Source organism: Geotrypetes seraphini, chromosome 9 (assembly GCF_902459505.1).
Source record: "Geotrypetes seraphini chromosome 9, aGeoSer1.1, whole genome shotgun sequence".
NCBI classification, from domain to species: Eukaryota; Metazoa; Chordata; class Amphibia; order Gymnophiona; family Dermophiidae; genus Geotrypetes; species Geotrypetes seraphini.
In genome coordinates this window covers 112560304-112586820 of record NC_047092.1, presented here as the reverse complement: position 1 = coordinate 112586820, position 26517 = coordinate 112560304, and the positions used below count along the sequence as shown (strand labels likewise).

Below are 26517 nucleotides of genomic sequence, written 5' to 3'. Positions count from 1 at the left end.
CTGTAAATGGCATCTCATTGTTCATGTTTAAATTCACTAGCAAGGTGTATATTACAATAAATGTTTCTTACTGAATTAGAAAGATGCTTCAGCTGCTTAAAATTATACTTTTAATTATTTCCTATCTCTTTTCTTTGCAAAAATCACTAGAGACTTTACAGCTGTTTGACTGGTAATGTGTATGGTTTGGACAACTTAAGATTTAAAGGAGATGCTGAGCACTGTGTTACTTTCTGTCCTATCTATTGATTGTATTTTAAAAAAATATGCTGCATAATACGTTCTTGTGACTTTGCTCATATGGGTGCACACGATTTAGCCCATTATGAAATGCGCTTATCCTTCTATTTCTTTGTTTTTCTTCCCCTTCCTCAGAGTATCTCGTTCACTGAGGGTTTAAGAGTTCCTGGGTCCTCCTCCTCAGCTGTTTCCTTCCAGTCAGTCCACACCTCTTCCATGACTACTGCCAGCCCATCTGTCCTTACAGACAGCAGTTCTTCCTTCTTGGACCCTCGAGTACCTGTGGCAAGAAGTCAAATTGGGAATAGCAATGTGACAGCATCAACAGCAGCAGCAGAGGAGGCTAGAAAGAAACAGACAGAGCAGTCCGGATCAATCAATCGTCAGTCATTCCAAGGTGTTGGGTCTTGTAGTGTTACAGGGAACTATAGCCCCAATTCTCATGGAGTGGAGAGTAGTCATGGTATAGAGTTAGGTACAGAAAGAGGGCTCAGGGAAAGAGTTGTATGTAAAAATGACAATGATGAGGATGTTGTTCTTAATGAAAACAAGGGGCAGGCACAGGGCAGGGCTTCTGCTCCTATTTTCACATTGACAAACTCCCAACTACAGCTGATGGAAGAATTTATTGATGATGACCCAGCAGAGATATCATTTTTTGCTGGAGGGTCTGAAGCCTTTTCTTATAAATATGGTGACATAGACATCACTGGGTCTAGTATATCTAGGCATCTGCAAGACTTACCTACCTTATCCAACCACCACATACTGCAGCAAAGTTTGCAGCCTCTGTTGTCTGGCACCAGTCGGTACTATCCAAAGCTCACAGGTGTAAATGTAGATGATGATTTTAGATATGAAGACAGAAATGACTTCAATAGAAATGCACAAGCTTCAGATACCTCTGAGCTTTTTGAGGTAAAAGCACAAGCTAGTCGAATGCAGTGTCTCTTGAGTTCATCAGAGACCAGCACATTGATCAATAATAGGTCAGAAAGCAGTTCCCTCAACCTGCCTCTCAATGGAGTTGGAGCCTTAAACCTATCAGCATCTGCCAACCACTCTGGGGCCAGTTCAATGGTGAACTTCCCTGCATGTTCTGTGCGCTCAGAGTCCAGTTCTGCCTTCCAGTTTAATGATATTGTTGACCAGCTGGAGCAGCTCAGCTACCCACCTACCATGACAGAAGACTCCAGTAGCACAGACTCAGACTCTTGGGATTCAGAAACTGGAATGCCTCTAGATGTCAACCTCTTCTTTAGCAATCCTTTCATGCAGGTCTCCAGGGATAACTTTACTTTTGATTTTCAGAATAATTTGAGAAATTTTTCTCATGAAGACCAGAATGAGAAGCTCCCTATGGATCTTTGATAGATCTTTATACCCCATTCTTTAATTTGACTGAGAGTGGGTCAGTCATCTTCAGAGTTGTGTTTTAATGCAGAGGCATTGCTTGTATCACTTGTCATATAGGATAGTCTTTTCAAGTAACTTGATTAGACTACCACTACTACTTATAGAATACAGAGCGGCATTAACCTTGGGTTCCCAGTTTTGTACTGTTACCGTAAACTATACAGAAAACTTAGAACGTAATAGTCTTCAATAAGTGCAGTGCTAACGGGTTATTATGTTATCCCAGTAAATTTGCCATTGTACTTTCTGCACATTACACTCAATATAGATAAAATTCTAAATTGCTGCTTAGAATGCATGGGTTTGTTGTGGTGGTGTTTTTTTTATTATTATTATTTTTTTGCCAGAGGGATTGGGAGTTTTAGCAATTAATACAACATCATGTAGTAATTTGTTCATTTTATTTGTGATACTTTTTTAAATGTCTGTACACTTCCCCCTCAGCATTCGCAGTGACAGGGGAACAGCAAGGTAGCGAATAGAGAAAAACCGTGAATAACTTTTCGTATGTTGTTTGCGGTTTTTCTGCAAAAAAAAAAACAACCCAGAAAAAGACATAAAACCGCAAATAACCTGACCTGTTCCAGTGAAGAAAGTGCAGTTAGGAGGATAGATTTTCTCTGTACAACGCCGTGAGCAGCAATTTTCTCTGTGCAATGCCGGGAGCAGCGATTTCCTGTGACATAAATTTTGGGGTGGGGCCTTCAATCGAAAAACCGCAAATAACTGAAACCGCGGACCGCAAATACAGAGGGGGAAGTATACTATGAAGGATACTATTTTAGTCAAATTTATGGTTATAAGGTTTACTTCATTCAGTTCAGCAGAAGTGGAGGAAATGACTTTATGAAAGAACCAGGCAGTTTTCAAGATGTTCATGTGGCCTGTGTGTTGCATTGTCTCCTCAGCTGGCATGTTTGAATCCAATCCAAACCAAATTCATTGATGTCAGTGGTGAGGTATGCAGACTGAACAAGCAGCCTTAACACAATTTTGTCAACCTGATTTAATCAGTGATGATGCAAGATAATAAGTGAACTACAAGGGTCATTGCATAAATAATGCACACTTTTTTTTTTTTTAATTTACATGTTTTTTTTTTCCAAGTATTTCTTTACAATCCTTCAATAAAGTCTCCCTGCTTTGCAATGACCGAGTCTCAACATCTGGGAAGCTTCAGTATTCCATCCAAGACACCGTTTTAGTTCAGTTGCCGAATGGCTTGGGTACCGGCAGAAGAAAGCTCTTCCAGAGATGCAAAATGATGTCCACGCAATAGGTTGTTTCAACTTTGGAAAAAGGTCAAAGTTTGGTGGTCTCATGTCTGGATTGTAGGGAGCAATAGGTAACATCTCCCAGCCGTATTCGCATAGTTTTTCAATGATTAGATTTGATTTGATTTCTTATATACCACTATACCATGAGGTTCAAAGCGGTTTACAATGACATTCCCTATGTGCGGGCGAGCATTGCCATGAAGAATGAGTGGCCCAGCCAAGAGCAACTGAGGCCTGGTTTTTGTAAAAAATCACGATAATACATTGCTGTGACACTTCTTCCACATGGAACTTTGTCTGTGATGATGATGCCTTCATGATCATAAGCAAAAATCATCATTTGTTTGACTTTTGAGCTCATCAAAATCTTTTTGGTCGTAGGGAAGATGGAGCTCTCCACTCGTCATTGAAAAACTATGTGAATACAGCTGGGAGGTGTTACCGCATGCTCCCTACAGTCCAGACATGAGACCACCAAACTTTGACCTTTTTCCAAAGTTGAAACAACCTATGCGTGGACATCATTTCTCTGGAAGAGCTTTCCTCCGCCGGTACCCAAGCCATTCGGCAACTAAACAAAACGGTGTCTTAGATGAAATAGTGAAGCTTCCCAGACGTTGGGATTCGGTCATTGCAAAGCATGGAGACTATATTGAAGGATTGTAAAGAAATACTTGAAAAGAAATAAAACATGTAAATTAAAAAAAAAAAAAAATAGTGTGCATTATTTATGAAATGACCCTCATAGATCAAGGAGTTCAGGGTTATTCTGCATTTGAAAGGAATAGCAAATAGGTTCAATTTTGCTTTTTTTTGTACATTGGTTCTTTTGACAGGATTTACCACCAAAATCAGATTAATTTCAAAGTCCCATCCTAGTCTTTCCAGCTATTTTAACAAGGATTTTGAATTATCTGAGTAGACTCTCAAGGTTGACATGATTCCTAAATATAGTCAAACCTCAGTTTGCGAGTAACCCGGTTTGCGAGTGTTTTGCAAGACGAGCAAAACATTCTCACAAAACTTGTCTCGCAAACCCGATTTTCAAGCACCCCCTCCCCCCCTGATATCCGGCATCACTCCCCCCAGCTCGCAAAGGCCCCCCCCACGCGTGAACTGGCACCCCCCGCCCGAACAACTTGCACTTACCCTCGGCGAGAGGGAGAATTAGAAGGCCTTGAGCATGCGCAGATGCATGCTCAAGGCCGGCAGAGGCAGGAAGATCTTCTAGCAGCATCGGCACATCCTGTGGGCTGCCTGCCGGTGCCAGACCGGGGAGGGGGGTAAGTTCAAGTTGTTCGGAGGGGGTGCTGGTTCACGCAGAGCGGGGGGCCTTTTGCGAGCGTGGGGGGTAGCAGTGCCGCTGGCCTCGGGGGGGGGGGGAGGGAACATATCAAAGCGAGTTTCCATTATTTCCTATGGGGAAACTCGCTTTGATATACGAGTGTTTTAGTTTACGAGCATGCTTCTGGAACAAATTATGCTCGTAAACCAAGGTTCCACTGTATTGTGTAATGTGGTGAACATATCAGCGCATAAAAGTCCAGCCATCAGAGGCTGGTCTTTGTGGACAGAGTTAGCTGGGACTCTGAACTACAGAAGTTGAAAACTTGGGGAATCTGAACATATTAAACCAAAAATGTTAAGCTTTACAGATTTGTTTTAACAAAACATTTTGTGCCAGGGACCAGCTTAAATTTCCAGTTTCTTTTTAGAGAGTGAATCTGACACTTGTGGTTTGAAACAGACTTAGGTTCTAGAGGCTGGTTTATTCTTTGTTGAGTTCCATAGTAAAGTAAGAATTCTTAATGGAGTAGTGTAATATATTTTAGTTTTTCCTAGTGAATGGAGTTGTAACCTTTTTGTTCCTGCATCTTAGGTAGCACTGGGATTTTCTTAGAGATTATTGGCTGTGGAACTTGTGTCTGTTAAAAACGTGAAGATATGAATATTTGAGGGCTTATCCTTTTAAGCTGTGGTTACCTTTTTATTCACTATAATGATACAAACTAACTTTTGTACTATGAAAAATATTTTAGCCTGCCTTTTAAGACAAGAAATACTGGCTAGCCGGAATTTAATAAACTCTTGATACCATATACTTCGTTGCGTCTTCTTCGTTCCTCGGATCATAATCTATTAGCAATTCCATCCCTGAATCATATTAACACCAGAAAAAACACTATCTTTTCGGTAGTTGCCCCTTCCATCTGAAACTCAGCGCTGAATGCACTAAGAGAGATAACCAACCTCGAGAAATTTAAGTCTTTTCTTAAGACATTTCTTTTTAAAGACGCTTTTCAAATTTAAATGTCCTTTTAAGGATTTTTAAATTTAAATGTTATTTTTCTTCTTTAATTAGTCCACTTGTATTGGACTTACTTGTTTTTAACCTCATCCTCTTGTTTTCCCCTTTGTACCTTACTTTTCTTTAATTATTGTAGTTCTTCCCTTCTTTCCATTCATTCCTGTTTGTCCAGTAATATACCTTATCCTTGGTGAAGTTATATTAAACGTTTTACCTGTTTTTACCCTAATTTTTATTTTACAACCACTTTGAAACAAATGATAAGGTGGTATATCAAATCCATATTAAACTTGAAACTTAGGGCTCCTTTTACTAAGCTGCGTTAGCGTTTTTAGCGCACTCAGCATTTAGCGCGCGCTAAACCCACACTGCGTGGCTAGAACTAATGCCAGCTCAATGCTGGCGTTAAGGTCTAGTGCATGCGGCAATTTAGCGTGTGCTATTCTGCGCGTTAAAGCCCTAACGCGGCTTAGTAAAAGGAGCTCTTAAACTTGAAACTTAAGCTTCAGTTGTTTTGATTGCTCATTTTTCCTCTTATTGTAATAAGAGATGGGAGCATGCTCAGTTGTTTTTTTTGGGGGGGTTATAAAAGCTTCAAATGTAGGTAATGTGTGATACTTTTTATTGGACTAGAAATATATTAGTGACTATTTTTTAAGCTATTATTTCTGTAAGTGCAAAGATATGAAAACTTATCTGTTGATTAGAAATAAATTAAACTCTTGCCACCTGAAAGCTCCAGTAAATATTAAATACAGCGCGTGCACACCCATACCACATGATACTACAGTACTATCTTTATTACATTGGGCTATGTGTATATTTATGTTTTACAGATAAAGGAACATCTGTGAATTTAAGTTAAATCAGGCTACTACTGTATTTTATCTGACTTTTTTCTTTAAAACACATTGTTCTGTTCCCACCTATTGTGATGGCTTTGAATAAGGAACATCGTTATTTGTTGTGGGGCTGGTAGGTAATTTTGGATTTAGTCCAAGAATAAATCTCACTTTTACTATAATCAATTGTCTCTTTAAAATTTATGTATCTTTGCATCTCTGATGTCTTATTTAAATTCCTTAAGTTTTTTGTCGACATTTTGTATATTTTTATCAAAATTAATGTCATCATCTTTAAGTTTGTCAAGTAAAGGGAATGCAACTAAAAAACAAAAGACTTGTGGAGATTTGATGTCCAAGACGAAGGCTTTATTAGAACAAATAAATAATCCACATTAAAATGTCTAGGGCCTGAACTGCTGGAAACATATGGACCCAACACAGTCCTTTTTTTGACACTATTGTCTTCTTCAGGGGTCCCTATAGGTCCTATAAGCAGGCTTGTGGATTAAATAAAAATGATAAACTCTACGCTGGTGAGATCTTTGCTATAGATTATTATTTTTTTTAAGTTCAATCTTTTTTATTAAAGTTTTTCATCAAAACAGCAAAGTACAAAATACAAAACCGTAAAACAAAAGCCAAGAACTATAGGCAAAACTTGCAGAGATTACACAGTAATAAGAAAAAGGGAGAATGTGCAGGCAGACCAACCTAAGTAATATTGACAAATTAAACATTGGATATTTGCATAAAAACAGGAACAGTATCAAGGATTCTGCAAGATGAAATAAACATAAAGAACACACTATGATAATATGAATTGTGTGCTAAGTCATATAATAGTTAATAACAGGAGACCACACCTTAAGGAAAGTTAACATGAAATTATTTTTTTCAGCAGCCACTTTCTCGTATTTAGAGTATAAACACACAGTGTTCCACCATAAGGTATGATTAAAGGAGGAAAAATCTTTCCAATTTAACAAAATCGACTTGAAGGCGATGAGCAATAAACATTTCAACAATCTAGCTTCATATTTGTCCAACGGTGTTGTAATGGCACCTGCACCATAAATGAGTATCGGGTATGAGACAACATCACTAATAGTGCTGTAGGTGAGGACAACATCCCAAAGTGCTGTAGGTAAGGACAATAATACAACATGTGGTCAAAGGTACCAATACTCTGCATACAAGACCAGCATTTATTAGACAGCAAGGAGTCCAATTTAGACAGTTTATGGGGCGTCCAATAGGCCCTGTGGTATAAAAAGATAATTGACTGCAAAATGGTCGAAGATTTCAAGGCCTTAAAGGAGGATAACCAAATCTCTTCCCAATCAGGTGACAAGTCTACTGTTGTTGTATCATGAGCCCAGATATCATAAAGAGCTGATGGTGGAGGAAATTTCTTTGTATGCAACAGTTTGTACCAATGCGAAGCTTGACCAAACTGCGAATTGATCAGGTTCACCCATTGTAGAATTGTGGGCAGACTGCTTAAGATATGTTGCAATACAATGTTTCAATTGCAACCATTTGAAATGATAAGTTGGGTCCAGACCATACCTATTAGACAAGACTGCAAAGTCAATGAAGTTGCCATCAGATCTCAGTTGTTGAATGTACCATAAGTCGAGGCAGCGCCATGATTGCCATTCCAGGTATTGGCCTTGAATCTTCAGATGAGGGTTGCGCCACAAAGAAGAGCTCATGATGGTATTCCATGGAAGAGGAGCAACACTGTCCATGACATGAAGAGCGGTCTTTGTAGATGAAAAAATGAGATTAAGGTTTTTCACAGAATCTATTCGCATGAATGATATGTGTTTCAAATAATTCTCATCAAACAATTTACGTTCCAACTTTAACCAAGTAGGCATATATTCCGAAGCAGAATCCACAAGCCAATTAGATCCTTGCCTACACAGGAAAGCAAGATGATAATCATATAGGCTGGTAAAATTGACCCCACCATTCTCTTTCGAACATTTCAACTTTTTCAAGGCTATGCGCGAAACTTTCTTATTCCATAAATATTGTACCATAAGAGATTCAAATTTCTTGTAATCCGCAGGAGGAAATAGAACTGGGATCATAGACAGAATATATGTTATTTTTGGCACCAAAACCATCTTCAAGGAGTCCAGTCGTCCCCACCAGGATAACTTTAGGGGTGACCAACGGGTGGTAGTTGATCTAATGATTTGTAATATATGTGAAGTATTGTAGGATAGAGTTTCTTCCAGAGATTCGCCAAAGTATATTCCAAGATATTTCAGTTTCGCTGGGGTATATTTTAACTGCAATGCAGAAATGATATCACCGCAAGTTTTTGAAGTGTTTAGTTTGTATCCTGATACAGAGGAGTAACAATGGATGGATTGAATGATGAAAGGCAAAGAGTCCAAAGTTGTGTAAAGTTGGACATCATCAGCATAGGCCGACATCATTATACACAAGTCATCAATCCGAAAATCAAGAATGGAGTGATCAGCTCTGATAGCAATGAGTAACGGCTCCAAAGCCAGATTAAATAAAAGAGCAGACAGAGGGCAACCCTGTCACGTACCCCTAGATGGTGTAAAGGACGCAGAGAAATACTTCATTTATGTGGAGTCGTGGAGTCAGGTTGGAGAACAAAACTCTGACCATACGGATGAAGTCATGATGAAAGCCAAACCAAGCTAACACTTGGAACAGGTACAGCCACTCCACCCGATCAAATGCTTTTTCGACATCTAGTGACACAGTCATGCCATTTGGCATATGAGAGGGTGCCAGAGATATTATATGAGAAAAAAGCCGAGTTCCGGGAAAGATGATGGAAGCACTAGTTAAGGACAGCATCTGGGAGCACATAGAAAACAATGGACAGCTGAAGGCGAGCCAGCACGGCTTCTACAAAGGAAGGTCGTGCCTCACAAACTTGCTATACTTCTTTGAGGGAATAAACAGCCAGATGGATAAAGGGGAATCCATAGACATCATTTACCTTGACTTCCAAAAAGCCTTCGACAAGGTACCCCACGAACGGCTGCTTAAGAAGCTGTGGAATCACGGGGTGCAAGGGGATGTCCACCGATGGATCAAAAACTGGCTGGCAGGCAGGAAACAGAGGGTTGGAGTAAAGGGCCACTACTCAGACTGGCTATGGGTCACGAGCGGCGTTCCACGGGGGTCGGTGCTGGGACCGCTCCTGTTCAATATATTTATTAACGACCTGGAGGCGGGAACAAAATGTGAGGTTATAAAATTTGCGGATGACACCAAACTTTGCAGCAGGGTTAGAACCGTGAAAGACTGTGAGGATCTGCAAAGGGACCTAACGATACTGGAAGAGTGGGCAAAAAAGTGGCAAATGAGCTTCAACATAGAGAAATGCAAGGTCATGCATGTAGGAAAAAAGAACCCGATGTTCAGCTACAAAATGGGGGGATCGCTGCTAGGGGTAAGTAACCTTGAAAGAGACCTGGGGGTGATGGTAAACACAACATTGAAGGCATCGGCACAATGCGCGACGGCCTCAAGGAAAGCAAACCAAAGGCTGGGAATCATTAAGAAGGGTATCACTGCCAGGATGAAGGAAGTCATCATGCCACTGTATCGTGCAATGGTGCGCCCGCATCTGGAGTACTGTGTCCAGTACTGGTCGCCGTACCTCAAGAAGGACATGGCAGTACCTGAAGGAGTCCAGAGAAGAACGACTAAACTGACAAAGGGTATGGAAAACTTCTCATATGCGGGCAGGTTGAAAAAGCTGGGGCTATTCTCCCTGGAAAAGCGGAGACTTAGAGGAGACATGATAGAAACCTTCAAAATCCTGAAGGGCATAGAAAAGGTAGACAGGGACAGATTCTTCACACTGTGGGGAACCACAAGTACAAGGGGGCACTCGGAGAAATTAAAAGGGGGCAGGTTTAAAACAAACCCTAGGAAGTTATTTTTTACCCAGAGGGTGGTGGACACATGGAACGCGCTTCTGGAGGCCGTGATAGGACAGAGCATGTTACAGGGCTTCAAAGAAGGTTTGGATAGGTTCCTAGACAATAAGGGGATCGAGGGGTACAGATAGGAGTTGAGGTAAGTTATAGGAATAGTCAGGGACCACAGCACAGGTGATAGACCTGGAGGGCCGCCGCGGGAGCGGACTGCTGGGTGGGATGGACCTCTGGTCTGACCCGGCGGAGGAAAATTCTTATGTTCTTATGTTCTTATTGTCACTTAGCAGTCTGCCTTTCAGAAAGCCATTTTGATCCATGCTGATTAATTTAGGTAAAACAAGTTGCAATCTAGATGCCAATAGTTTTGCATATAATTTGGCGTCAGTATTTATGAGAGAAAGAGGACGGTAGTTTTGAACATACAACAGATCCTTGTCAGGCTTTGGAAGGACAATTATCACCGCCTCAGTAAATGAGCCTTTAGCCGAGCCTTGATCAATTAGGTAATTGAAATAACCAAGCAGTAGTGGTAGGAGTAGAGTTTGAAATGCAAGGTATAATTCTACTGATAAACCATCGGGTCCCGGCGATTTACGCTTAGCCATGGAGTGCAATATCTCAGTAAGATGTTCCAACTGAAGAGGTTAAGTGAGGATCTTGTTGTCATCAACATCCAGTCTTGGACCCACTATATTTTGTAAATAATTGTGTATCCTCTCAGGGTGTGGAGATTCCGTAAAGTAGAGATCTTTATAATAAACTTGGAAATGATTACAAATATCAGAGCTATTCATTAAGGTGTCATTAGATTCAGTTCTGATTACAGGTATATTAGTCTTTTCCGACTTAACTTTCAAGTAGTTAGCAAGATGATGTCCAGCTTTGTTGGTGGTAGCATAGTAGTTAGCTGTTTGTAAGAAAATTTCCGATGAGGCTGCAGAACTGAGTTTTAGATTATATTCGTAATGGAGTTTGCAAAGTTGCTCTTGAATGGATTGATTGGAAAGATCCTCAAAATGAGAAGCTTCCATAGCAGAAATCTGAGACTCTAGAGCCTGTAAACATTTTCTGTCTTCCTTCTTTTTCTTTGAAGCAAAAGCTATGATCTGGCCTCTAATGTAGGACTTAAAGCGTCCCAAGTGATTTGCCAGGAAGTGTCAATTACTGGGTTGAGTTCAAAAAATTCACGAATATGAACACTCAAATGTTCCACAAACATAGTATCGAACAGTAGAGAAGAGTTGAACCTCCAGAGTCCCTTAGGTCTTGCAGAAGTAAGGTTTTTGAATGATAATGTAATTGCTGAATGGTCAGAAACAGACAACGTTTGTATATCTGAAGAGTCCAGTTTCTCCACTAAAGAATAACTAATTAGAAAAAAATCAATGCTGGAGTAAGATGCATGTGGTGGTGAAAAGAAGGTGAATACGGAGTCATCTAGATGCATCAATCGCCATGGATCAATAAGTTTCAGCTGGAATAACAGATCTTGAAGACAGTACTAAGCCTTGGGTTTTTTGTAAGGAGCTTTAGATTTCCTGTATTTTGCAGGACACAATATTAGATTGAAATCACCTCCCAACACATAAGGTTGATTGATAGAAGAACCAATGTCAGTCGCTAGCGATTCAAAAAAAACAGGACAATTTTGGTTCGGAGCATATATATTGTACAGAGTGAGGTGAGTAGAACCAACAATCAAATGTACTTTAAGCCAACGACCCTCTATATCATGAGCAGAGGAAACAATTTTAATATCTGGACACTTCCTGATCAGTGTAATAACCCCATTCTTCCTCCCAATTGAAGGAGAGAACAAAGGTGCATGAGCCCAAGAGGGCGCAAGTTTTAATGATTCCAGGGCATGCAGATGAGTCTCCTGGTACAGAACAATGTCAGGTTGGTACTGTTCAGTATATCTTAGTATTTTGAGACTTTTCACAGGATTATTAAAGCCCTTTACGTTTAATGAGAAACACGTTAATGACATACAACTAGCAAAGAGAGTAGTACTATCATGATACCGAATAACATAACATAAAGAGAGACAGGAGAAAAATTCACCAGTAATGAATAAGGCAAAAGAATAAGCCTGCATAACCTGTTAATAGTAAACTCTGTAATAATACACATAACCATGATAAACATGTAAATAGCAATGTGGGTCAGAAAGCTGAAGGGAGAGAAAGACCACAGCAACAACTGCTATAAAGGAGCAAAAAAGCATCATAGAAATCAGGAAGACAAAAATTATAACAGAGAGCCTTGGTCACTAGACACTCAGACTGCATGAATCTAGGAAAAAAACAATGCTCATAATCAGCAAGCATAAATTTAATAATAATAGGCACGACTTCCGGTTGGCGTCTGAGCGAAATGGCCGCGTAAGTTTGGGGCTCTCTCCTCTATTTACAGCTTCCCGGTCTAAGACTGTCATTTTCGCGCTTATCATATTTCTGTGATCCATATTTACATCGCTGAACGCCTCGAGATTAATATAATGGCCACGAAAAAAAACAAAGCAGATCCACAACCGGCTAATAAAAGATTAAAATCGGCGCCTCCGTCTCCGGAAAAGGCGGGTGGAACCGAAGAGCTGGATGCAGAAGAGAATCCTATATTAAGAGAACTTAGGAGCATTAAATCTCTAATGAATACCCACTTAGATATCTCAAAGGACATGAGATCTGAATTGGAAATCATTCATGCACAAATTGCCTCGTCCCAGCAGCAATTCGAACAACTGTCCCTCCGCATGGCCGCCATAGAAAAAGACGCGCCAATCATGCATGCAAATACTACGGCCATCTTAAAACACACCAACGAGCTTGAAGATCTATCGAACTGTAGCCGTAGATGCAATTTACGCATCTTAGGGATGCCGGAGGGGGCTGAAGGAAACGATATCCTAGCCTTCATCACTGCTTGGCTACCAAAGTTTCTGGATGTGGAATTCACGCCTGCACTCGAGATCGAACGCGCTCATCGATCACCCTCCAAGCCGCTGCAAGGAACTGGCCCTCCTAGACCTATTGTGGTCAAAGTATTAAGATTTCAACATGCTCTGCAAGTCCTAACCGCCACTAAAGGGAAAGCTTCCATGATCCACCAAGGCCGAAAGATTATTATAGTTCCGGATCTGGCACCCGCCACTGCAGCAAAGCGTAAAGCTTTTTTAGCTCTCCGACAGGACCTGAAAGAACTTGGTGCCCAGTAGGGCCTCTTCTATCCAGCTCGATTCCGGGTAACCCATCATAATCAAACTGTTAATTACCTTGATCCTGATCTGCTGCGTCGCTGGATTCAACAAACCAAAATGGGATAGCTTCTTTCCGGTTGAATCTCCATGTGCTCCACCGCCTCTATCAAGCCTGTTACTACCGAAACTGCAATAAACTACTTCTCATCCCTTCTCACAAGTGCTGGACTCCGAATATACTTCGCGTATAATCACCTTTAATCCCTTGGGTTTCTCCTAATTTATATCGAATGTTTCTAGTTGCTATTCATATTTACTTCTCCATTATACTTCCTATATCTATTTTTGGCTTTTCATAATTCCCACGATAGTCTCTTCACCCCCCTTTTATATTTCCTTTTGCTCGATTCTCTTTTCATCTTTGTATGTCTCTATATCCATTTCTGTATCACGGTACCTTATCCTTTATATTGTCCTACATATTTCCTTATGTTTTTCGTTGTATTTTTCTCTCACTAATGTTGTTTCCTTTCTTACCCCCATAATTATATCTTCTCTTGACTCTCTCTCTCTGCTTTTCTTTATATAGATGTTAATATAAGTTGCTATGAATTAACAGATCTGTCTAACCTTTAATTTCCTTCCCACATACTCATCTGTCATTATTCCACCAGACTTCTTACCTAATTATATATGTTTCACCTTTCCATCCTTATATTTTGATTCTACTGTATGCTATCTTTGTTTATCCACTTATTTTTATCACTATGCCCACACTTTGTCTTTCTCCATGACACATGCTCATTAACTACCAGGTATTTGGCTGCTTTCCACTCTATACATATTAAATACTTACTTATTCCTAATTTCATTTTCACTCCTCCGTATGATGATGTATTTTTAACTGGGCTCATTTATTATTTATACACGTTTTTGCTTACTCTAATTTTATTTTTCATATACATTGAACTTTCATATTCTATTTTGATTTGAGTCACTGCCATCATGAATTCACATCAAATGTATGAATTTATCCTATCCCTTTATATGAATTTTCTCATATATATCAGCTAGTTACATGAATTTCCTTTCTACTAGTTGTCAACTGCATCACATGTTGAAAACAATTTATTTTACCTATATACTTCTCTGGGCACTCATTTTTCTATGCATTTATATATTATGAAATTAATTTTATTATACCTCTTGATTTATTAATTATGTGAAGTTTTTCATATCATTATACTTCATCTACATTTGAATCTCTAATCTTATGATTGCACGTCAAATATATATGAAATTGTTCTTCCCTACTCTTTATGAATTTTCTCGTATGCATCAGACATTTTTATGAATTTGCTTTTTCATGCTTACTGACAGTATCAATTGTTAAACCATTCTATTTCATTTACTTACTTATATAAAAGCTTATATCTTTGTACATTTATAAATAATGACAATCATCTTATCATACCTATTATTTAACCAGTTTTATGAACTTTCTCATATCAATTTATTTCATCTTGATTGGAGTTTCAATTACTCTGACTTCCCATTAACTTAATATGAAATTATTATTTTTTTTATATATATATATATATATATATTTACCGACTGCACCAAATATTGAAACCATTCCATTTTATTTGTATATGTATTTAGACACTTATTTCGATGTTCACTTATAATTTATGAACATCGTTTTATTATACCTCGTGTGTCCTCAGTTTTATAATCTCTTTATATCAAAATTTATCGTTTCGTGTCAACTACATATGAATTTCTCCCCATTTCTCGTTATGAATTCTTCTATATATATCGGATAACTGTATGAATTTTTCTTTTTTCCTATATGATGATTATTTTATATATTGAATTTATTATTATATTTATTTATTGACTTAAACGTATATATCTTTGTACATTTATGAATTATGAAAGCCATTTTATAACCCCTCTTGTTACATCAATTATATGAATTCTTTCATACCAATACCTTCCATCTAGACGACTAATTCTGCAAGTATTAAATTTTATAATCAACTTTTACTCCTTTACAAATGTTATATAAATCCATTCTGCTCCTTTTTATATTGAATTCACACATTTCATTGATTTATCCATATTCTTCCTTGATGTATTAATTATATGTTTTCATGATTTTATATTGACTAACATTTTTCGATTCACCAATGAATTAACATGGATACATATGTCTCCTCAAATTCAGTTGTTGTCTTTCTCATGCACTTTCTTTAAATGTTAAGGGATGACCGTTAATTTTCAGCATAATATCTTATCTTGTTCATCTTATTATGGCTCTTATGTAGGTAACTGACTGTTGGTGGAGCTCTTTGATATGTTATTCTATCTGAATTGTACGATATTCTCTTTATTGAATTCTCTGGTTATGCCTTTATATAATGAACCTTACACGTTTAGCATGTTCTCACTTGTTATATCATGATATGTCATTGATAACCCATCTTGTGGTTATTTTCATAATAAGTACCTGTCTTACAATGACTTTCATATATTATCACTTGGAGACCTGTCCTCTTTGCTCCATGGCCTTACACTCAGCAAACCGGCTCGTCTACCAATCTCCTATCTCTCCTGGAGAGAACTCCTATATCTTTTCATCTTCTTCCTGGATATGTCTTCTTTCTTTCCCTTCTTTTCTTCGGGCGGGGCGAGCGACCCATATCCTATAAGCGGTTTCTTTTTGTATTCTATACCTACATATGACGTCCCTTAAATTTACTTCATGGAATATCAACGGAATTAATCAATCTCTTAAGAGCAAAAAAATTATGGACTATCTTAGACTTAAAAACTATGATATATTATTATTACAAGAAACACATCTTAACTCTAGAGAATGTTCTACCCTTAAAATTCCTGGTTATAACACACATCTATATTCTCCAGCTATGCATAAAAAACGCGGCGTCTCTATACTTTTCAAAAATTCTACTAATGTTCAAGTTATATGCCAAGTGGCAGATTTAGAAGGCAGATGGATAGCTGCATCTGTCATGATGGGTTCGTTATCCATTTCCATTGTTAATATCTATGCTCCAAATATTGACCTACCTTCTTTCATGACATCGCTACGGGAAACCCTCCTTGATTTTTCCGATCATCCCTTGTTACTTGATGGAGACTTCAATCTTCCTCTTCATATCATCAAAGATAGACAATCTCTCTCCTCATATCGCCCTTCTAAATCTTGGTTAGAACTTCAACACATTATTCAAGATATGGGCCTATGTGATCCTTGGAGACTTCTTCATCCTGAGGATCGATCTTTTACCTTTTTTTCTGCTCCTCATAAATCTTACTCTCGTATTGACTATTTCCTTATCTCCAAATCACTCCTTCCTCTGATAAAAGCTTCAATTATCCATCCCATAATCCTATCGGACCATGCCCCCATAGGATTACATATCGAAATCCAGTCCGTCAGTCCTAAATGGCATTGGCGACTAAATACTTCCTTAATATCAGATGATTCCTTCACGGACAAAATACAATCATACATACCTACTTTCTTTCTTCATAATATTCCATCGGTGTCTTCTTTTAACACTGTCTGGGAAGCATTTAAAGTTAGTCTTAGAGGTGAAATCTTGAGCTTTGTCTCATGGAAAAAGAAAGTCGACTCAGCCAATTTATCCACTCTGGAACATGACATCTCTGCTCTCGAGTCCCAACATAGCCAATCTCCTTCTTCACATCCTCCTTCGGAATTAATACGTAAAAAAGCTGAATACAATACCCTCTCTTGTAATAAAGCTCAACAAGATTTTCTACTTTCTAAGTCAGGTACCTATATCTACGCTAATAAATCTAGTCGTTATCTAGCCCGTTATCTAGCCAACCGAAAACAAAGATCTAAAATCGCAGTCATCGTTACTGATGATGGTGTCTCTATTACTGATGTGATGACTCCTCTATATCCCAATTATTTGCCAACTTCTACGAGAAACTGAATACATCCTCCTCTGTTTCCTCCTCTCCTTCAACTCCGGTGTTTTATGATGATCTTCCTCACCCTTCTTTATCTCCTATACTCTCTAAGTCTCTAAATGAACCTATCTTAGAATCTGAAATTTTAAATGCGATCCAATCACTATCATCTCATAAATCCCCAGGACCAGATGGGTTTCCTGTCGAATTTTACAAAACATTTTCTACCGAACTTATACCTTTCTTGAAACTGCTCTACGATTTTCTATTCTCCAACCCAAACGAACAAGGCTCTTTCACCGAGGCACATATTATTGTCTTACCCAAACCAGGCAGAGATGATACCAAAGTGTCAAATTACAGACCTATTTCTCTCCTTAATACTGATTGCAAAATTCTAGCCAAAATTCTTTCTTCTAGATTAGATAAAGTATTAGGTCTCTTAATCCATTCTGATCAAGTCGGATTCATGAAAAACCGTTTTATAGGAGATAATGCGCGTACCTTTCATGATGTTATCGATATTGCCCATACTTCCGAATCCCCAATGATAGCCATTTCTCTAGACGCAGAAAAAGCGTTCGATATGGTGGAATGGGACCACCTCTTTCATACTCTCCATTGGTTTGGTTGTGGCCCCTCATTTATCCAGTGGATTCGTCTGTTTTACACCAAACCCTTTTCCAGACTGCGCATTAATGACTCTCTCTCTTCACCCATCTTTTTACATAGAGGTACCAGACAGGGATGCCCTCTTTCCCCACTTCTGTTTAATTTAGCTCTTGAACCTCTCCTCATAGCTATTCGTCAACACAGTACTATAGCCGGTATCCAAATAGGCCCTATACAAATTAAATCTTTGGCTTATGCTGACGACTTGCTTATATTTCTTACCAATCCTGCTTCATCTATACCTCCATTACTTCAAACAGTCTCTGAATTTTCAGCTCTTTCTGGATACCGAATCAATTGGGATAAATCGGAAATTATGCCATTAAATGATACTACTTCATTATCGGACTGTGGACCTCACTCTTTTCGTTGGAATTCATCTTCCTTAAAGTACCTTGGAACTCTTTTTCACCACGATAAAGACACTATGATGTCTCTTAACCTTAATAACATCATCACCAAAATTGATTCTCTTCTGAGCCGCTGGTCCCCTCTCTCTTTGTCGTGGTGGGGACGATTAGAGGCTATCAAGATGACCATCGCTCCTATTGTAAATTACTATCTCTCTATGCTTCCCAAATTGGCACCTAAAGCCTTTTATAAATCAATTGAACGTAAACTGTCTGAATACCTCGAATTGCTCTTCATATCCTTAAATCATCTAAGGCTGATGGTGGCATGGGCTTCCCTGACTTTCTCCTTTACCACGTTGCAGCTTTTCTTCGTTATAGCTCATATTGGCTCCATTCTACTGACTTAAGTGATCAGCCTACTTCCTGGCTATCTATTGAAAAGTTTTTGGTTAATCCGATTCCACTTGCATGCTTACCGTATGTCCCCACTCATCTCATCTCTACTCTATCCGATACCATAGGCGCTACTATCAAAGCCGTACAATTTTTCGATACTTTCTCTCATCACAATCACTGGCATACCATAGCATCACCATTGTGGTACAACTCTAACATTTTAATTGATAACCGTCATCTTCATTGGCGTACTTGGATGGATCGGGGCATATGGTCCATAGAACATGTCATGGATAAAACCAATCTTCTCTCCTTCTCTCAGCTTATAGATAAGTATGCTCTTCCTACTACTGAATGCTTCCGATGGCTCCAACTATCTCATTGTCTCAAGAAATGCTCCCCTTCTATAGATAAATATACCCAGTCTTCAGTCTTATTATCCACATCTCTATTGGGTATTGACATGGGTCATTCCACTTCTCGTTTCTATAAGGAAATGAGATCTCGCAGCTTCCCTAGATCTAAAAAATCTACTGAAATATGGTCTACACACACATCTTGGAATGGATCAGATAAGGACTAGGATCATTATTTTACAAAAATTATTCGACCTACTGCTTCCTCAAGCTTGTCCCATTCCTTGTACTTCCTCTCTTATAAGACCTTTTGGACCCCAAATAAAATGTTTCGTGCAGGTCTTCGTGAATCGAATCTTTGTTGGCATTGTCTATCTGATATTGGAGACCTTCACCATATGATCTTCGCATGCCCTCTTATCTCCAATTTTTGGTCACTTGTATGGCGTATTATACAACGCATCTTACCAATCCGCTCCAATTTTACTCTAGATATTCTTATTTTTAGAGCATTAGTTGTGGATGATATCCTCTCCCTACATCAGCAATCACTGTTAAATATTTTGATTGCTCTTACTTTACAAGCGATTCTACACAACTGGAAATCTGCCGACTCTCTCAATCTCACCTTCTGGTGGAATACTGTGCTTTTAATCCATTCGTATGAATCGAAAGCTGCTGAACGCTCTGGTAGGAAATCTGCTATTTCCAAAGTCTGGAACCCTATTAGATCCTTCTCTTTTTAGCCGCTGACATCTCCTTCTCGCTTAATCATTTGGTTTCACTCCATATTACTATATTTTGTCTCCCTCATACTGTGATTGGGTCGACCGCCCCGCTCCGAAGTTTCTTCTTTTTCCTCCCTGACTACTGATGATAATTCTCTTTCACTATTTGAATATTTTACTGTCTATTTTTCTCTTCTCTTCTTGATCTTTCATCTTCTCCCCAGGTTACTTACATGTCCATGTCATGAGGGCTGAACACTTAGACTTTCATGTTATATTGCTCATACCCCACTATGTGTATTATTAGTGATCCTCGCCTTTGCTGATATGGTACTGTTCATGATATCTTTTTTCTTATAATGCTTTTTTGTTATGATTTGTTGAAAACAATAAACAATTTTGAACTCAATAATAATAGGCACAGTTCAGGTTTTGTCAATTGCAGTAGGCCTCACATTTTCAATAAAGTCAGCCAGGTCAGATGGATTATGGAAATCTTTAGTCACTCGAAGCCGAGCTGGGTAGAACATACCAAATTTGGCACCCATATTCTTAAGTTATGGGCGATATGACAAAAGCAACTTTCTCCTTTTGGCAGTTTCTTTCGCCAGATCCGGGAGGAGAAGGATCCTATTACCCTCAAATGTAAGCAGCGAATGCAACTTCGCATGCTGCATAATCTTGAGCACCTGATGATGTTTTAAGATCGTAACCAGAATGGGCCGAGGAAACTTCTTGTGAAACGTGTTCGGTTGTGGCAGACGAAAAGCATTGTCAAAGTCAATTTTAAAGTTGTTCATCTTCAGGAGTTGAGGGAGAAAAGCCGCCAGAAAGTAGATTAAATCACAAGCCTCCCGTCCTTCAGGTAACCCAAGTAGACGGAAGCTATTCTGTCGAGCACGATTGTCCGCGGCCTCAATCGCTCGTTCCAGCGCCGGTATGCACATGGATTGCTTGTGAAGCTGTTTGATAGAAGACTCTGCCACCGTGGTTCTGGCTTCCAGTGTCTCATATTTTGTTTGCGCTGCTGCAAATTCCTCCTTTAAGGAGGCAATATCGGCTTTCATATTGATGATATCCTGCCTGGTGTCAACAAGAAGCTCTCGAATGGAGCACAGCTCATCCAAGATGGTGGTGGTAGCTGCGTTGTCAGGCTTAAGCGCTCCAGTTTTCACTGGAGATGGAGGCTCTGCACTCTTAAGTTTTGTAGGCTTACTCGATGCCATATCACTGACAGATATGGAGCACTTGTATGGAGTTAGAGACAATATAGGGACTCACCGCCGGAGCTTGTGCTTTTGTCAACCTATCCCATCGGGCTCATTAGCACCCTTCTTTATTTGGATTATTTATTTGTTCTAATAAAGCCTTTGTCTTAGACATCAACTCTCCACAAGTCTCTTGTTTTTTGTTGTTTTCTAAATTCTCTTAGGCAACATCTGCCTTCTTTTAGCAGCCTCTCCTAAGAGGATCATAAGATCTATAGAGCATTTATTTAAAATGCGACATCATGAGGATCACGTGATGCTGTGAGCTGGTCGGCTGTTAGATCGATCGGCTCCGGATCCCTGCCCCTCATCCGACTTAAAACTCGCACCTCACACTAGCGATTTTGCTCCCCCTTTTGCCAGCAACGGGTTAGTAACGTATGGACAGATATTTAACTTCTCCAGGGGCACGGATGGCGACCAAATCGGGGAAAAAAGAGCGTGAAAAGACGCGGCCAGGGGAGGATAAAATGGCGGCCGCGCCTCGTGCTGAGGCGGTGGCGGCGACAGCGGCGACAGCGGCATTCACCCCTGAGATGCTCACGGAGCTCCACAATGTGGTGTTGCAGGCGCTGGGGCCGAGAATGGAGCTTATTTCCACCCAATTGACCAAACTGGAGTCCCTGCTGGAAGACAACTCGACTAGGGTGACTGAATTGGAGACGAGGGTCTCGGCGGTGGAAGATGGGGCCACGGCAATGGAATCCACAGTGGCCTCCCTCACCAAGCAGCTACACTCTTGTCAAGACAAGCTTGAGGATTTAGAGAACCGTTCTCGCCGTGGGAACCTGCGCTTCATCGGACTCCCTGAAACCATATCTGATACAGCGCTATTAGCTGTGGTGGAGTCGTGGCTGGCTAGTGAGCTCCCCATGCTATCCTCACTGGGCCCAGCCCGCTTTGAGAGGGTACATAGAGTGGGTCCTAAGGTGGGTTCGGACCAGAGACCCAGAGTTATTATTGGAAAATTACACAATTATCGTCATAAAGTGGAACTGCTGAGAGCCTTCCGTGCCCGACGAGAACCTCTGACTTATGAAACTTTACCGGTGCGCATTGGTCAGGATTACTCTGCTGCGCTGACTGACCGGCGCAAAGTATTTCACCCCCTATGCACAAAGTTGGTGGAGCAAAAGAGGCGTTTTATGTTTCTTTATCCTGCAGTGCTGAAAATACACCACAATGGGAAATGGCACGTGTTTGACTCTGCAGAATCAGCAGGGGAGTTCATTAATCGTGCAGAGTCCACGGCAGAAACTACATGAGCATAACATTCTGTTTATATTACAATGCTGGTATTGGGGGGTTTCACAAATTACTGCTGGTTGTTTAAATGTTGTAGGTGCAGTGCATATAACTTTCAGAGGAGGATGGTAGGGATTGGATAGCCTCACAGACGTGATTTGCTATCTTAAGCCCGGGAGGGTTTGAGGGTAGCCTCATATTGGAGTAAGTGGGGGGATGGTAAGGATAGATTGGGAGGGGGGTTAGGGGGCGGTTTGGGTAGGGGTAGGTGGGAGAGGGGTTTGAGTTTTGTGCACTTGTACATAACACTCTTGTTTGTATTGTCCATTCTGATACAGTTTCTGATAATCCCAAATACTGTGCTTTCCTTGGTGACACCAATGGACAGACTTGTTTTCTATTCTCCTTGGTTTGGCTGGGAGCCGGGGAGACTCTGTGAGTGGAACTGGGCGCTTGTCTGCACTTTTCATACTCCATGACTTCCAGAACTTTTCGACTATTATCCTGGAATGTATGCGGTATAACCTCCCCTGTTAAGAGAAGTAAGATTCTTCAGCGTCTTCAGCATCATAGGGCAGATTTAGCCTGTTTGCAGGAGACAAGACTTTCTGCTGCTGAACACGCTAAACTCCTTAGAGGATGGGTGGGGCAGATTTTTTGCTCTTCTTCCTCTAATAAGAAGGCAGGGGTGGTGCTCTTGGTGCGTAGGGGATTTCCGGGCAGGGTGGAACAACTTTACCGGGATACCCTGGGAAGGATTTTAATGTGTAAGGTTACTATGTCAGGGAAGGATGTCAATCTGTTAATGCTGTATGCCCCCAATCAATATGAGCACTCCTTTTTTACTTCTATCACGGGATTGGGAGTCCGAGATCCTACTCACCCTCTGATAGTGTTGGGAGACTTTAACCAGGTCCTGGACCCCAGTTTGGACAGAACGGGACCGGGCTCCTCACAACATCATGGCCCCACGAAAGGTATTCCATACTTATGCGACACTTTAGACCTTATTGACCCGTGGCGTGTACTTCATACAACGGAACGGGATTACACCCATCAGTCCCGAGCACATCACACATTCTCCCGTATAGACTACATACTGACATCCACTGTTTATTTGCCTATGATATGAGCATCCGAAGTGGGTCCTATTTCTGTGTCTGATCATTGCCCTATCTGGATAGATATCTTAAGTGGTACGGATAACATGCCTGGGGGTGCATGGAAATTTCCGTCCTACCTATTTAAAAATTTGAATTTTCAAAAATATCTTACACAGAAATGGAATGACTATGAGGTTTTCAATGCACAGCATCGGACTACGCCCGTGCTCTTTTGGGAGGCAGCCAAATCTGTACTGCGGGGGGATATCATTTCCTATGTCAGTGCCCATAGAGCCCGCCTTTCCCGGGGCCTTCTTCATTTAGAGAGTGAATGCAAACGTCTGAAGCGGGCTCACCTTTCGCATCCTTCCCCTCAATCTCAGGAGGCCATGGTAGCGGCACAGAATGCTTTGAATACATTATTACATGAACGCACACAACATTACTTTCACTATTGGAAGTTTAAATTCTATAGGTTTGGGAATAGAGCGGGACGGCTTTTGGCTAACTTGACTAAACCTCACCGTCCTAATCGCCATATTTCCCGTATTTTGCTGCGATCGGGGGAGGAGCTCACAACCACTCCTGCTATATCCGCTGGTTTTCTCAAACATTATACGGAATTTTATGCCTCCAGGGAAGGGCAGGGGGGACCAAATGCGGAGGACTATTTAATGGATGCCGGGGTACCCCGCTTGACATCACTGGATCGTAACTACTTAAATCGACCTATACAGGGTAAGGAACTTCAGGGGGCGGTTAAGCAGCTTAAGGGAGGTACTTCACCAGGCCCCGATGGATTTACTCCTGAGTTCTATAAACTTCTTTTTCCTTCCCTCTGCGGTCCTTTGGAGGCATATTATACAGAAGCTCTTGAGGGAGGGTCCTTCCCGCTGGGGGCTAACCAGGCATTTATCACCTTAATACCTAAACCGGGCAAACTTGATACGGACATTGAATCTTATAGACCTATATCACTAATTAATGTGGACATCAAAATATTAGACAAAATATTGGCTAATAGATTGGCCACCTTATTGCCCAAATTGATAGTACAGGAACAGGTGGGTTTTGTTCAACACCGCCACTCGGTGCTAAATGTTCGCAGACTACTCACTGCTCTACAGCGCTCAAGGGATTCTGATCTTCCAGGCATACTGGTGGGGTTAGATGCAGCAAAGGCTTTCGATCAGGTAAATTGGGGACATTTATTCCAAGTGCTCACATACATGGGTTTTGATGGGTGGTTCCTGGATATGATACACTTGCTTTACACCGATCCTACGGCCTGCATTTCGGTTAATGGTACTTATACACCTGTTTTCTCGATAGCGCGTGGGACGCGGCAGGGTAGCCCTCTTTCACCTCTCCTTTTCTTACTCTACTTAGACCCTCTCCTGCGCACTATAATGCGAGATGACATTATCCAGGGCCTCCCAGAGGGTACCTCCCAACTGAGAGTTTTAGCTTATGCTGATGATCTCTTGTTAACGTTGGGATCTCCCGAACTTTCTCTTACTAGAGCTTTAGAGTTGCTGGATGAGTTTAGTATGTACTCGGGCTTGGCACTAAACAAATCAAAGTCTACAGTCTTGCCCTTGACCCCGGAAGTGCAGACACAGTGGAGGGGACCTTTTCTTCTATCATGGGCACCGGGTCATCTTACTTATTTGGCTGTGGTTATCTCCCCTGATCCTTCCCAACTTTATGCTCTCAATGTGGACCCTCTAGTTCTTTCCACAACTCAAAAATTGGAGAATTGGAGGATTTACCCGCTTTCTTTAATGGGTAGAATAGCGTTGTATAATATGATAATTGTGCCCCAGTGGTTCTATGTGTTTCAAATGATACCTGTATTATTCTCCTCACGTCATGATAACATTCTTGGGAAATGTTTGCAGAGGTTCCTGTGGGGTGGGAGGAGGGCTCGTATGTCTTTGGCTGATCTGGCGCGCCCTAGGGATCGTGGAGGATTTGGTCTCCGGAGTCTTCGTTTATTATCCTGGGCGTGCCAGATGAGACATTTGAATGACTGGTACCGGGGGACTACACATTTTTCGGCTTCCACGCAGGAATTGTTGCTCTGTGCTCCATACCATTTCAGTTACCTGCTACACACTTCCCGCCTGCCAAGGAAGACCTCATCAGCACGAGACTTATTTCTACTGCCTTTGCGGCGTCTTTGGAAAGTACTTTGTAATCAGCTCAAGATTACCTCTCAGGTTACTCCTTACTTACCATTGCGGGGTAATGGTGACTTTACAGCGGGTATGGACCCAGTTTCTTCTCAGGTGTGGACATTGCCTACTAATCAATATATTTTTCAACTGGTACATTCCACTGGCGCCTTGAAATCATTTGAAGAACTTCAGCGGGACCATGGCTGGAGGCCTGCTGATTGGTTCTCTTACCTTCAACTTTCCTCTTACATTACCTCCTTGCCACGGGACTCTATAGCGGACCGTTGTATGGAACATCTATCTGAAGCGCTGAGCTTATCTGCTCAGGTACCGATTCCTTTGCGATTTCATCATCGTCATCTACAGGAATGTCTGGGCGAGCCTTCCTATGACTCTTACGCTTTAAAATGGTCACACGACCTTTCCTGTGAGGTAACCGCTACTATGATCCGCAGGGGGGTCTTTCGAACGGCTCGAGTTTTGCACAGTGTCACTCTGTTTGAAATGAATTATAAATTTTTACATCGTTTGTATAGATCTACTTCATACCAATATCGTGCAAAGATGTGCTTGTCTGATGGTTGCCTTAAATGTTCTCATTCTCCGTCCACTTTGGGACATCAGTTCTGGATGTGTCCTCGGATTCAAGCTTTTTGGCAACAGCTGTGTGAGCATATTCAAAACATGTGGAATTACAACTTTTCCTTAGATCAACAGATGCTGTTTACCCTTGATTCTGTGCCTCTGTCAGCTCCTAAGGGGTTTAGGAGCTTTCTCGCTCGCTCTATACTATTGGGGAAGAAGACTATTCTACTTAACTGGATTTCGTCTGCATCTCCGACGCTTTCTCGCTGGCGGACATTGATGATACAGCAGGCCTCCATGGAGCGACTTTGCTTTTCTAGTCTGGACTCTGCACAGGGCAGATTGTTCTGTCAATGTTGGGCTCCTTTCTGGGATACTTTAACATCTAGAGCTCGAAGTCATTTGTTAAATGTTTGACTATATAATTTGG

General features: G+C 40.8%; 1 protein-coding gene across 1 annotated transcript in view; it reads left to right on the top strand.

The window, feature by feature from the left end:
- FARP2 (FERM, ARH/RhoGEF and pleckstrin domain protein 2) overlaps nt 1-26517 on the top strand; it is an 818436-nt gene that overhangs the window by 420226 nt on the left and 371693 nt on the right. Inside the window, exon 13 of the mRNA XM_033957823.1 lies at nt 376-637. Within this exon, the coding sequence (XP_033813714.1) occupies nt 376-637 (262 nt within the window). The remainder of the gene's footprint in view (nt 1-375; nt 638-26517) is intronic.